At 43.2% G+C, this 14,433-nt stretch overlaps 1 protein-coding gene across 2 annotated transcripts in view; it reads right to left on the bottom strand.

Annotated features, from left to right (window-relative positions):
- The window catches only part of si:dkey-220o5.5 (actin filament-associated protein 1-like 2), a 34,877-nt gene that overhangs the window by 19,852 nt on the left and 592 nt on the right, over window positions 1–14,433 (bottom strand). Inside the window, exons 2-5 of one of the 2 annotated variants that reach the window (XM_042101950.1) lie at window positions 13,580–13,686; window positions 5,718–5,852; window positions 3,222–3,299; window positions 2,998–3,065 (exon numbers count right to left, since the gene is read on the bottom strand). In XM_042101950.1, coding sequence (XP_041957884.1) covers window positions 2,998–3,065; window positions 3,222–3,299; window positions 5,718–5,852; window positions 13,580–13,583 — 285 coding nt within the window. In that variant the 5' untranslated portion in view covers window positions 13,584–13,686. The remainder of the gene's footprint in view (window positions 1–2,997; window positions 3,066–3,221; window positions 3,300–5,717; window positions 5,853–13,579; window positions 13,687–14,433) is intronic. The other variant, XM_042101949.1, reaches the window with a different exon arrangement.

Raw genomic sequence — 14,433 nt, 5'->3', positions numbered from 1 at the left:
TCGGTACGAAGAAAAATTGAAAATTGAAAACAAACGGTGCTACCTAGCTCGAGTTGCTGCAGCCAACAGCTAGACTAGCCAGGCAGCTACAATTTACACACTTTTGGGGGCATGATTTTACAGATGCTCCAGAGTGTAGCAATGTAGCTGCCTGGCTGGTCTAGCTGTTGGCAGGGATGGGCAAAAATACATCAAAATGTATTTTAAAATAAAATATCAAATACCCTAATTTAATACAGTCAAAATACAGAACTACAAAATACATTAGCCACACCATGTATCTAAATAAAATACTGTATTTTTGTATTTTGAAAGAAATACTAAAAATACTCTTTAAAGGGAGCATGATATCACTTTGCAAACCTTCCATATCTGTCTATTTAATCTATTCCTTCATCAATAAACTGACTCTGACTGACTAACTGTTGATTAAGTGTACAATGTTTGAGAGCAACAGCTTTTCTCTGCCTACGAGACATGCCATAACCTGCAACAGATCAACTATGATGACCTGACTGTTACATCTCATAGCCTAAATACTGTATCAGAGATGCACTCAAAAAGTCACAACTGAACTTGTCAAGAGGTACAAAGTGGAAACAAGTCTCTGACATCATTAATGCATGCCCAGATTGAGCAATGTGGCAAGGCTACATAAAGTGACCGGTTCCATGTGTTCCGGTTGAATGATGAAAGTTCTCAAGAAACTAATTATTAAAGTTCTGAAGAAATGTAAGGGTTGGTACGAGAGGGAGTGTATTGTGTGTGTGTGTGAGTAACCTCATCTTGCACTGGATCATCTTCCTAAATCTCAATATTATGATCACAAGTCTGGGCAAATTACTAACTCAGCACCAGTCAGAGGCTACATTCATTGTTGCACTTTTATGATATCCTCACATTACCAAAAGTAGGCTATTGGTTTTACCAAAAATATTTGGCTACAAAAATACACCTATAAAGTATTTTTAAATACTATTTTCCATTTGAAATACTTATTTTAAAAACATGTATCAGAAATACTGCCCATCCCTGGCTCTTGGCTGCAGCAACTCGAGCTAGGTAGTACAGATTTTTTTGTGTTAGTGCTTTGTGTTTATGTCAATTTTGATCCAATTTGACCGCTTTGCTATGTTGCCCACCCAAAATTTCTACCAGCCCACCCAAATGTAGTATGTTAGAACCGGCCCTGTGCTGCAACCATAATAAACTTAATAAGATTTTAATAAAGGTCAGCAATCAGACAGAGAGTCCGGCTGCACTCATTATACATCCTAGGTGTCCTACTGTTGAATTACACATGTATACATTACACACAATATTCAGCAATAAATATACTGTATATATATATATATATATATATATATATATATATATATATATATATATATATATATATATGTAAGGGATAATGTATTGTAATGTATTTCCCGGTCATTATCGGAAAATAAGTCCCATTTAGGGCAAACAGTTGCGGACTACTTGCGGAATGATATGAAAGACGTGAATCAAAAGCACAAAACCCGTTGCCATTGATAGCGGTCATTATATGTTTCAGCGGTCGTTACTGGTGCATATTTGACCGTATATATACAGTATATAATACTTTTCTCTAGTGCCATATTGCCCATCTCTATTCAATTCTATTCTATTCTATTCCATTGTATTCTATTCTATCTTGCTTTGCTGTGTTCTATCCTGTCTGCAGTGACATTTGCGCAGGCTGCTGGCAGTGGGTGCGAGTGGCTCAGAGGTTTCTCTAGTTCACGCTGGAGGTTTATTTTGGCTGCACCCACTGGGCCACTTGAAAGCGCTCGTTAAAGTGCAGGGGCACAACCTCTGACCCTCCGAGCCGCTCTGCCCCTGGGTGACAGCAGTGGCCAGGACCTCCCCAAAAAACCTCAGCGCTGCATGCACCCTCTCATCAGCATCCCCACACATGCAGGCACGCACACATGTACACACACACACACACACACACACACACACACACACACACACACACACACACAGAAGGTCAAACACAAGCACACACACACACACACACACACACACACACACACACACACACAGACACACACCCAGAGTCGGCACATATGAGGTCTTTCTGTAATGCCCAGTGCACTGTGCTCTGTCATTACGCACGGCGACTCAGCACTACCCGACCTCAAAATACACACTAACACCGGCGAGTTGAACTGCCCAAAAGGCACAATACTACAGCATGCCACATTCACAATACAAACAGCCCTGCAGAATACACACACACACACACACACACACACACACACACACACACACACACACACACACACACACACACACACACACACACACACACACACTCACACACACACATACAAACACTGCACAACTAAAACACACCACAAAATACGACACAAAAAACATCACAAGGCTTCTACACACTACTGCAACTTACAAATACATATACAGTACAGGTCATGCTACACAGGTCACACGCCACCATGTTACACAACACTATGGTGGTGCTATCCACACAGCTCCACAATATAATGGGGTGACCTGTGCCAAGAGGCAGTCAGTGTAGATTGCAACTGCAAATCACCACACAAGCCAGGGCTGCATCCCAACACAACACAAAAGCACTGACAACAAGCCTATAGGGACTGACAACACGCCACAAAGCCAGTAACTAAATCACGCCCGCCAGACCTCCCCAAACAACGGCCAGACCGTCTGTACAGCACATACAAAACACAGAGCGATTACTACATGAAACTACATTTCATCTCTAAATTAGCAGAAAGGTTATATTTATGCCATCAACACTTGGACCGTCAAACAAAGTTATATCAGCATGATGTATCCAAAGATACATTATCCGAAATTGGCCCTTCTGTTTGCACTTCTGTTTTTGGGTACTTGCAACATGTGTATGTGGTGTGTGTGTGTGTGTGTGTGTGTGTGTGTGTGTGTGTGTGTCTGTGTGTGTATGTGTGTGAGAGAAAGCCTTACCACTGACCGAAGCCACTCTGTAGAGGATGAGGATGGGAGCTCTTCTGAGGAGTCCACTTCAGCACCAGCTGATAAACACACACACACACACACACACACACACACATCTAACTGATACATTCAGTAGGTGTATCTTTATTTGTGCGATCACCTTTTGTGTCAACCGTCTGAGTGCACAATCTTGTGGCTGGGTCTGTCTGCAAGCCAGCAGTCATGCTGCTTACCTGAGCACTGGTTTTCCCTGAGATCACTGTTAGGAGCTCCTGACGGGCAGTTCATGATCATGTATTCAGCATCTTCAACTTCAGAGACAGGGCAAGAAAAGAGCATGGAAGAGAAAGGCAAAAGACACTGCAGTCACACACAACCCAAAGGGAATAACCGTAATACTTAAGGTTACTCAAGGTCAGTTGATATATTTCTGTTTTGAAACTTCAGCCATCAAGCTTTCTAGTATACAGTGCATACCACAGATCTCTAGAGGCACGTCGGCCTGTGAGTAGAAGCACTTCTTCTACTTTATATGTTGCCTCAGACACAAATAAAGGGAAATGGGCTAGATTTTAGTGTAATGCCATCGGACAGCCACCATAAAACACTCCAGCAGTCAGAGCCACTACGTCAGGACACCCTGCTTCGCGGCTCATAAATGTCCACAGCACACGGTCGCCTTCACCTCAGCAGACCTTGCTCGTCTGTGTTTGGTTGGACATAGCCTTTCGAGACGGTGTCTGACAGAGAAGTGGTACGGGTCGGAGATGTGGGGTCAGAGGCAGAGTGGGCAAGTGTAAATACGGCTGCCCTCAGCCCTGTTCCTGGCTCATCCTGGTTTAGCCTGCAGCTCCTCGTGTGTGTGTGTGTGTGTGTGTGCGTGTGTGTGTGCGTATGTGTGTGTGTGTGTGTGTGGTGTGTGTGTGTGTGTGTGTGTGTGTGTGTGTGTGTGGTGTATGTGTGTGTGTGTGTGTGTGTGTCATAGGCTTACAGGTCATAGGCTCTGTCAGACTTGCAGTGAGGAATGGTGGTAGTTCTTCAATTACAGAACTCTCTACATCTCAGACGATCTACACAGATATCCCCAATGTTATGAGTTGGATATTCACTGTTGCATGGCCAAGTATGCTTTTTTTGGAAGGTTTTATTTCCAGACAGATAAAGTTTGCTCTCCTAGACACTGTTGTCATGTTAACATGTTGTTTTTGAGTGTACGTTTCAGAAGCGTTGTAAACACGTGACGATAAAATAAAAAAGCTTTTAGATAGTCACCCCAGGCTGATGTTACACCTGGTAAATGTATATTTGGAACTGAATTTTATTGTAAATGCATTCCAAAGTGTTGGAGGTGCAGTATACAAGTGGTGCTATTCACTGGACAGTTTTATACATAATCTCTCACATGCACACACACACACACACACACACACACACACACACACACACACACACACACACACACACACACACACAGATATGGTGACACTGATGAGATCTGAGCTCCAGTCATCATGACATCATGATCGGGTCACAGTGAACGGAAAGCTGTTTTTCATGGTGACACAGGAATTTATGGTCCAGAGTGGTAAGAGAGTACTGGACAGCTGGCTTTTGAGTCTGGAAAGAGTCTGTCTGCTGCACAGCAGGTCACTGCTATTGTTTATGGTGGATCTGATATTCAGCTACAGAGCCGTCTGTCAGTGATTGCAGCCATAAATGACTTGCTGGGGACAGCTGGGATAATCTGCTATAGGCCAAAACACAAAGGCAACTGTGATTCAGAGGGAGATTTTCTTTTTATCAGTAACACATCCTGCTTCTGTCCTTGGCTAACTAAACCATCTCTATGTTCTACCTAGGATAGTTAATTAATTACCTTCGCCATGCTGGATCACATAAGATTAGGCTGGAATGGACTACTGTCCTTGTGGAGTAGAGTTGCATTTCTTGAATATTAGGTAGGGTTCTATGGTGTCTATAGACCCTTTCAACAATAAAAACAAAAACAATGCTTGAACGTTCTATTTGGGCCCCAATCTACTTCCTCTGCATTAAGATAACATATGGAATGTTAAAACGGAAGTCTTGTGGGGCCAACTATGATGCTGATAATGGAACTCTCTTGAAAGGGTCCATACCCAAAAGGACAGGCTTCCGCTTTTATTTCCCAGAATTACGCTAAAGAGCTGACTGAATGGGAACTGAACTGTATACTGCAAAAAATGCTGACCAAGTGTTATTAATTAATGTTTTTAATACAAAGAGAATTACCTAGTGCTTTCTTAGTAAGATCACTTTGACTTGAGTTTAATGGACAGATGCCTTATCAGGACAAATTTGCTCTGCACTGACAGCCAAATTTGCTTGTTCTAAGCACAAGGATGCGTAGATTTGCAATAATTTGTCTAACAAACAACTTGGCTTATTCTTCACTGGGACTATGAGAGTTAGTAATACAGTGTTACTACCCATACAAAAACAGAACAAAGTCCTAAGAGAAGCTATTTGTTAATGAGACCTTTTCTAGAAGAGAGCTTGCCAGAGCCACATAGCCAAGCACTGTGTAAGAGTTGTACTTAGCACCAGAAATGTCACTCCGACATGGATAATGCCACAGTCTTTTCTTCTCCAGCAATCTCTCATGGTGTACCACTGCCACAACTATGGCTATGCTATCATCAGTGCCAGCATGGCAAGCTGGCCATAATGAACGCAGGCAGTATGTTTACCAGCTGGCTCCTTGTCCTGCAGTCTGGCCAGCAACTCGGAGATGGATTTCTTCTGGGCCTGGGCGATGTAGCTGAGGTTCTCACTGTCCAGAACCGACAGGAACGTCTGCAGGTCTGACAGGAGCCGGGCAAGAACTGCAGAGAGAGGGAGAGAAACAGAGAGAGAGGGTTAAAGTTTTCTCATCATAAAGAAAGAAAAGAAAGAAATATGCCGCAAATGAAGAGTAAGTGACCTGGAGTTTCACTGTAGTAGAACTGGTGAATCAAGACATAGGAAAACAATTAAGATCCCTGAGTCACCCCGTGAACAGGCCCACTTCATTAAACCTTTCTGGAGTATCAGAGAGAACAGAGAACAGACCAGAGAAGGCCACTCGAGGCAAGTATAAATAAATATCACTAATGCTTGCTCCTGTGTTGTTGAGATATCTTTAGCCCTCAGTACTCAGAAATAGCACAATTGTGATAGAAAAAAAGACCCCAAAGTGTTCCTGGTGAGTTATTTTTGAGTTTCAGACACTCAAAATACCTAGAAGAAGAATGAATGGAAGATTCTGCCTAACTGCTGTGATGGTGTCGCTCCAGAAGGTCTAATTCCCTTACTAATTTGGACATCACCTTGCCTGCATTTGGAAAGGCTAACAAAGTTAGGACAGATTCATGGGGCCGCAACTTAAGTCATTCTCTGGATTAGTGGCAATTCAGCATTTGCCATGCCCAACCTAGGGTCAACATCAGACACACCCAAGCTCTTATGTTACACTAAACAAAATGATGCGCAATATCTCTATAATCAAATGTTGTACATTCAGTGCCGGAAATGGCTTTGACACATATAAATCAGAGTGAATAGATTTCCTCAAAGAATGTGTTACCTTGAAGGAAACATGTTATGAGTGTTTTCTTTTTTTTCTGTGGCTATGAAGGATCTGAGAGAGTCAGAAGAAAGCTATGCAGTGCAAAGCATGACCAATAACGAGGAACTCTCCAGTAAGAAATCCAAGTCAACCAAATGAGCCACGAACAGGTGTGTGTGTGTGTGTGTGTAATGAGATGTGACTGTGTATGTGTTTCTATAAATGACATTTTATAACAAAGCCACATGTACACATAGTATATTTGTATTTTTCTCAAATTATAAAGTATATATTTACAAACTTAACTTGTATAAACCATACTATAAATGAGTAAGTCAAATGAGTAAGTAAGGAGCTCTGTGCTTGTGGATGGAAAACATTTTTCATTGACTTTAAAACAAATCATCGACTTTTTGTGAATCATGGCACACGCATTTACAAATAATTACGTAACTTCCTTTTCTCTACAGATAGGAAGTTATGGGTGATTCTCTATGATTAAATCACTAATGTCACCAATGACATTTAGCATCTTCCTTGCTTGATGAATCCTCATTATCAATTTACAAGTAATTGCTGCCCTTGAAATGTCTTTTCCGGCTCTTCTTCCTCTGCCCCTCCAACTAGTAGACGGAGAGACCCTCAGGGTTCCGTAGCACCAGGCGAGCTTGACCCCTGTTGTTTTGGCTTCATGTCTCTGTGTGTACAACATACAGACCCAGCACTGTTTGACCCTCATGACCCTCAACAAGAGACGACTTTAAATAGAAAGGGAGCCCAGTCATAGCGGTCTTTGTATCGCACCCTCATCATCATCACCCTCTCTCTCTCTCCTCTCTCTCTCTCTCTCCCCATCAATCCCTCTGTGTCTTATTAAAATACAAAAACAGGGTGAGGGGAGAGAGAGAGAGCCAGTGTAGTGTAGTGTTGCTGTTCTACATGTGGGCTCAACAGAAGCCCTGTGCTGTGTAGCCTGGCCCTTGTCTAACTAGTAGACATAAAGGGAGTCCACAGTGGTCTTGGAGGAGCTGAATGGGGAGCTGGATCTGGAGCTGAATGTGCCTCTGTTAGGGCCGCCGCGGGGACCCTGGACAAAGAACACACAACGGCACCGACCCTCAGTGAAGCCCACGCTCTCCAGTGGCCCACCACTGATGATTCATAATTCATGGAGCTTCAATTGCCCGCATGCACACTCACACACTCACTCACTCTCTCCCTCACACACACACACACACACACACGGAGACGTGACACATATGTATGTATCAATGCACAGTCACAGAAACATAGACAAGTGGATGTGGAGGAGAAGGGGCAGGACCTATGTAGAGTGTAAATCTACACAACACATGTAACATTCATACACATGTATGAAGGACACAAGGGCACACACACACACACACACACACACACACACACACACACACACATATATACACACACACAATGCTCACAGTGTAAAAGGAGTTTCAGACTTCAAAGACTTTTTTCCTGTCCTCTTCAGAGAGTCCCTTTCTGTATTTCTGTCCATCACAGACATTATTACAACTCCTCTCTCACGATAACTCCTAATCCATAACCTCTCTCACCCTCTCTCTCTCTCACACACAGACAAACATACATCCATACATGCATGCACACATCCCTCTCTCACTCTTCCTCTCCCTCTCTCCGTCTGTTTGTTTTTCTCTGGCGATACGGATGGAGACCTTTACAATGAGCCTATAGTGTGGCTCCTGTGATTCAGCTCCCAGCATGTTTGTGTGGCATGGTTCTTTAATGGGAGAAAGGTGACTGGGATAAGTGCTCCAACACCAGCCTGCTTGTTTACATCTGGAGGGGGCAGGCTGTAAACATGACTGAGTGGTTTAGAGGTGGTGGTGGTGCTGGGGGGGCCGGGGGGGTGAGAACAGTCTTTTGCTGTGGTGAGTGGGAGGCCTCGGTGGGGACTTGGCATTTGCAAGACCCACAGCTGAAACACTGACTGTGTGTTGTGGTTAGCTCATTTGTCCAAGTGCAGAGGTGCACGTCTGTGTAGGTTTGACATAGCTTTGTACCATAGCTGTGACTTATGGGGTTTAGCGATAAAGGACAGAGGTGAATAACACATTCATCAGCTATGAGATAATGGCTGCTTTTCGTTGTTTGTTGATGGTATGGATTTCTCAGTCTGAGCAAACACACTCCACTGCAACAAGGACAAATGTAAACTAAATCATGACCACAAATGTCGTGCAATCTCAGTTAGAGAATCAACTCAGATCCACAAAAGCTAGAAAAGGTGCCATTGAGGAACATCACATGAGGTAGACTGAAACAGTCAATAAACACAATCAACAGTTGTTAGGGGCTCTCTTTATATCTGGGGAGCATAGAAACTTGTCTGATTCGTCTTCTACTTTATTACAGAGCTGAAAAGAAGCAATAAACATCACTTAATTGTTGTTAGGTGCCAGTAGTTCACTGCTGTGGAACATAATACATGTGAAAGCCATTTTATCTGTCTCTTTTAAGTTGTGCCTTGTTTAATTTGTCCATTATGACAAATTTTCTATTCTACTCTAGAGGTGAGAGGTTAATGTGCCATTTCCAGAAACTGATCATTTGTCACATTTTGATCTCTTTAAGGCTTCCCTATCGAGGTTGTAGTCTCCGGTCTTCACAGGCTCCTTGTTGTCATCTGTGCAAACGCCAGCCCAAGTCCTCTACAATTTATGAGAAGGTCACGGGTAAGTGTGGGGAATCTAACAATGCCTTGGCTGTAAACCTCATGTAAACATCGCCAAAAGTCATTGAGCGACACTACAACCATGAGAACACACAAATTCATTATTGCTTTTGTGATGCAATAAGTTGAATGTGTAACAAACAGCTGGACAAGATTTGATTAATTGAAATATTGCCTATTCTTCATTCGTAAGGTCTACAAAACATTATAGTTTCCTATTCTGCACACATTCTATAACATGGAAAGAGGCCATTCTCATGACGGCTGTTCGTCAGGCTGTTAACAAAGAGTCACCTTGTTTCCCACCAACTTTGCGCGCCAGCTATGACCTTCAGATCTGTCAGATTCACCACTCACATCTTAACAGCAAAGTCACAAAGCAAACACAATCCGGTCAAACAAGTGTCAATGCCTGACTGATCGGCTCGCAGCATTAACCAGCAGTAGTGCAAGAGACCAACACGCTACACAAGCGACTTCACTCCAAACACTCTCTTAGAGAATCCTCTTGGGACCGCAAGCCCCACAGCAAGCCCCACTTCTTCTAACTGTTTATGCGCATATATCCGGGCTGCCTGCAACAAGAGTTTATGACCTTTTGGGACATGGCAAGTCACCAAAACTACCTCTGCACTCTACTATCCTTAACCAGGAGGAGACTGCTCTGGTGGCAAAGCATGAGAGCTCTCTTCCTCTGCACTTTAAACACTCTCAAAGTTACAGACTGTGAGCACACAGCTGGGAAGCCTCTGCTAAAGGGAGACATGCTGAGTCTCTCTCCATGCATAGTCTCTCTCTCTCTCCGGTGGGTTCAGTGGGCACTTTTATGTCCTTCTTCACGGTTACTTTCTGTCTTTCCTTTTTTTCCTTTTACCTTTCTCCCTCTCCTCTTTCATTCACTCACTTTCTATCCACTTCTAGTCCTAATGGAGGGCAGGATTCAGTCTTAATAATTTCCTGCCAGGCTATTTCCTCTCTCCCTCGAACCTGAGGAGATAGAACTCTGGCAGTTTTCCCTCAAATGATGTCACAGACCACCCCATTTCAGGTCTCCATCAAACAGGCTCTCTACGGGCAATACTAAATAAGATTAGAAATAGGTACTTTTTGGGGGTCATTAGGTCCCTTTTTCCACTTAAATTGTTATTGTGAAGTCCTGAGAATGAAACGCACCGTACATCCCCTTGTGGTAACAACAATTGCCATGTTGTCTACTCTTAAACCAGACATTACGAGTACAATTTTGGCTTTTAGTGTTTTAAGCCCCCAATGTTGTCTTCCGGGCAGCGCTGCATGCAAGGCACTAGGGTTAGGCAAGGGTTAGGGTTAGGGTTAGGGTTTCTTAAGGTTAGGGTTAGGTGCCTTGAAGTCGATGGTCGAAGTGCTACCTTGAAGTTGACAGTGGGGGCCTAAAACACCATCGAGCTACAAGTTTTGACCAAGAAATGTACCTAACTCGTGCTCCAAGTTTGTTTATCAAAGCATCTCCCGCTCAGCTGTAAAAACATGAGTTATTCCATTATCATCTTTAGGGGGGCAGATTACAGAGGCATTTCCTTGTCGCCATGACAAATTGCCCTCTACTTGGTCCCAGACTCTCCCTTGCGGCACTCTCTGAAGAGAGCAGCTGACCGCAGCTAAGCCACCAAAGGTGTCTGAGCAGTCCTGGCTAAACTCACTGACCAGACAGCTGCCATTAAGTCCTCAAAATGGTCTTCCTCATGGTCTCATTTCCTCACACAATCCCTAATATCCGATGAGGTCCTTACATTTCCGAAACAAAAGCAACAAACTTCCTATATGAATATGAGACCAAATTCTAATCGTGACGAACAACAAACCATAATTGGCAACCTATGTGAGGCATTGGAGTTAGGTCTGCAGGCCACAAACATTGATTTCCCATTTCTTGTCTTATCTCAGCAAAAGATCTAACCTCACACAGAGTCTCCATCTGTTTCAAAACAAACTGAGCTCTGTGGTTGTCATTCATTATGCTCATATCACGTTCCCTGAGGGCAAGCCCCCTTTCACCTCTACATTCATTAGCAAAACTAATGCTTTGGAAAGAGCAAGGGCATTTTCCACATTTCGGAAATGCTTCAGACACCCACTCTCGTGTTTTTCTACAATGGGGGAGAAGAAAGCCATTTTTTCTTTCAGGATCGAGGGATGAGATGGAAGCCCTTGGCCTCCAGCTGACTGAAGCCCACGTCGGCCTACGCTGAGGGCTCATGGGTAGGAGGAGGTCTGCCAATCAGATGGGACCGCTGTAGTCCAAGAAGGGCCCACATTCTGGTTTGTTCGGTGGAGGTTTCCCTTTCAGATGGAACTCCTACCCTCTTATTCCAAACCACCACTGTTTGACTGATTCCGCTGCACATTCGCTTAAAAACAGCCTCACCACAACACAAAATCACTTCTGGTTGCAGCAATGACCTGCAAAAAAAAGACCTAAATGAGAAGGTGGCCGTCCAGATTGGGACATACAAAGCCATGATCTCATTGCAAAACTCAAAACCCTGTTTCATCCACCACAGCTGTATTAATCACACAAAGCAAGACATGTGAGGGTCCCAGTAAAGTTTCAGAACGTCACAGAAACCTCAAGAGGATTCTCTTCCACATAAAAAACATAACAAAATCAAGAGGTACGAAGGAAAGGGGGGAAAAGCACTGGAATTCTTTCATCCTCAAGATGAAGATGCAGACGTATAATGAAGTGGGACATCCTAGTTGATAAATCAGGCATGTGGATTCATGTCTGTGAACACCCCCAAACACACACACACACACACACAATATGGACATCTGATTCAAAAGTGGCCCATATACCTGTGATCAGCATGATCTACAATCCAACTATGTAAATTGCCAACAAACCCCTTGTCATAAAGAACAACAAACTTAAAGTTGTTTGTTTTATGTCTCATTCAATAAGTGGGATAAAACCAATCCATTACCAAATACTTTAACACAAAGGGACTAAGGTAATAGTAAGTTAAGCGTGCAAACTCATGACCTTGGAACTGTTAGAAATGTGCTCCATGCTTTAGGTTCTCACTCGAAACATAACCTCAAATGCCTTGTTTGTCATGCACAGGTCATTGATTGGCATGAAAGTGGTGGAGGTGTATGTGTGCGGTGGGATTCACAGTGTGTGTGTGTGTGTGTGTGTGTGTGTGTGTGTGTGTGTGTGTCTTAATGAGTGGGAAGAGCTGATGTTCCACATTAAAGAGCTCTGTCCTATCAGCTCCACATCCTGTTCTCCTTACCGCTGCCACTGGGCGCTTTGAAGATACCAAGTGTTTAAAGAAGTCGGGTGCCTTCGCAGAGACACTCTCAAATAAACTCACAAGCACGTAACTAACAACAGTAAACAAACTGTGTGTATAAACAGTAGACACAGAGATGCATGTTGTGCATGCACGCACACACACACACACAACACACACACACCTAAGTAAGAAGAGAACATCAAATAACTCAACAGTATCCATACCCTACACACATGGACAGTGCAGTGTTTCCCATACATTGACTAATTTGTGGCGGCCCACCACAATATCAAAATTGACCACCATACAATGATTTTCTATGTTGTACTATTGAAATGGGATGAAATCCTGTAGAATAGAATACTGTTGGGTTGTCGAGGTTAGAACACTATAACGTTACAGCTACTTATCGTGCAAGGCAAGTATAACTATAGGCTATTCATTTTATTGACTCCAACACAGAACCCCCCGCCCCTTCACCTACCACTACAAATACAGTTCAATTCTGTGAGAAACAACTGCAGTGAATGGATGTTCAATATATCCTCGGACACACAAATGCACACTGAGACACAGACGCACATTTGAATGAGGGAAAAACTGGCTATCTTGCCAGGGTGCGGTTTGATTGACAATCATCTCTGCCATTTTGACTTGATAGTTTCAAGCTGCAAGCCATGGCTTTGAGCTGAGAAGTATATTTCAAACCACAAGGCCCTTTGAAGAGTGCCTCCAGCCCAGCTGTGCGAACAGACATGGCATGAGAGCGAGCCACTACAGCGGCCACTGGGCAAACAAACACTGTGCTGACATACGGTAGATTGAGAACGAATGGGCCTATCACACCCATTACATAACATGACATGCTATAGATTAGGCGCCTACTGACTAATTTCACATTCATATATTTCATTATGAGAGGAAGAGAAAGGCAAAGCAGGAAAGAGAGAAAGAGGGAGAGAGAGAACCTGGTTCAGTGTGTGATGTGTAGCTTACTCATCACAGCGCATCAGTGTGTAGCCTACATCTGTCTATGTTGGGTTGGGAGGAAAGGGCTACTGTTGAGGTCACATTCTTGTTTTATTTTGCCCAGACACAGACAGCTAGAATGAGGAAGAAGGAAGAATATAAATTGAAAGAGTGGGTGTCCATGACCCGGTAGCCTTGACTTCAGTTAAAAAAATCAGAGGACGGCAAAAACTGGCAGTTTGGAGGCATGTAATATTATCCATGATGTCATTTTGTTTCCAAACAGGGTCATTTTTTAGCGAACACGATACAAGAAAGGGAAATTACTACTACTAAAACCCAAAACAGTGCTCCGATACAATTGTTATGATGTTTCAACAGAAACGGTTTTGGAGTCAATCTGTCGTTTTTCATTACTAGTTAAGTAAACAATCCCGCGGGTATGGTCTCTAGAGATTTTAGTGTGGCGGCGATAGAAGAGAGGAGGGTATTTCCGATAGCTTTTCTAAGGCCATTACATTACGCATTCCTTTACAATGATAAAAGTTGTTCAAAGTCTTTTTTTCAAAAACACCACGAATTCCATGGGCTTGACAGAGCTGGAAGGAATTGGTTGGTTACGTTGGCTGCATTACATGATTATAATTAAGAACTTACGCAAATCTTTACAAAGTTCCATATCAGTGACAAATGTGTCACAGACATAATATCAGCCACTACTAAGAGGGACCAATATGTAAAGTTAGCCAACAGTTGTCCGACTGGAATGTGCTCCTAGCTGGTATGTCTCCAGCTGGCCATCCATGGGGCAGTAGGCTATGATAACACTGGCTGTGAACTTAGTCTGTAAATTCACCAGTTGGCTATGCAGAATCCTCCCT

Source organism: Alosa sapidissima, chromosome 8, assembly GCF_018492685.1.
Source record: "Alosa sapidissima isolate fAloSap1 chromosome 8, fAloSap1.pri, whole genome shotgun sequence".
In the NCBI taxonomy this organism is placed as follows: domain Eukaryota; kingdom Metazoa; phylum Chordata; class Actinopteri; order Clupeiformes; family Clupeidae; genus Alosa; species Alosa sapidissima.
This window is presented reverse-complemented; position numbering and strand designations above follow the sequence as displayed.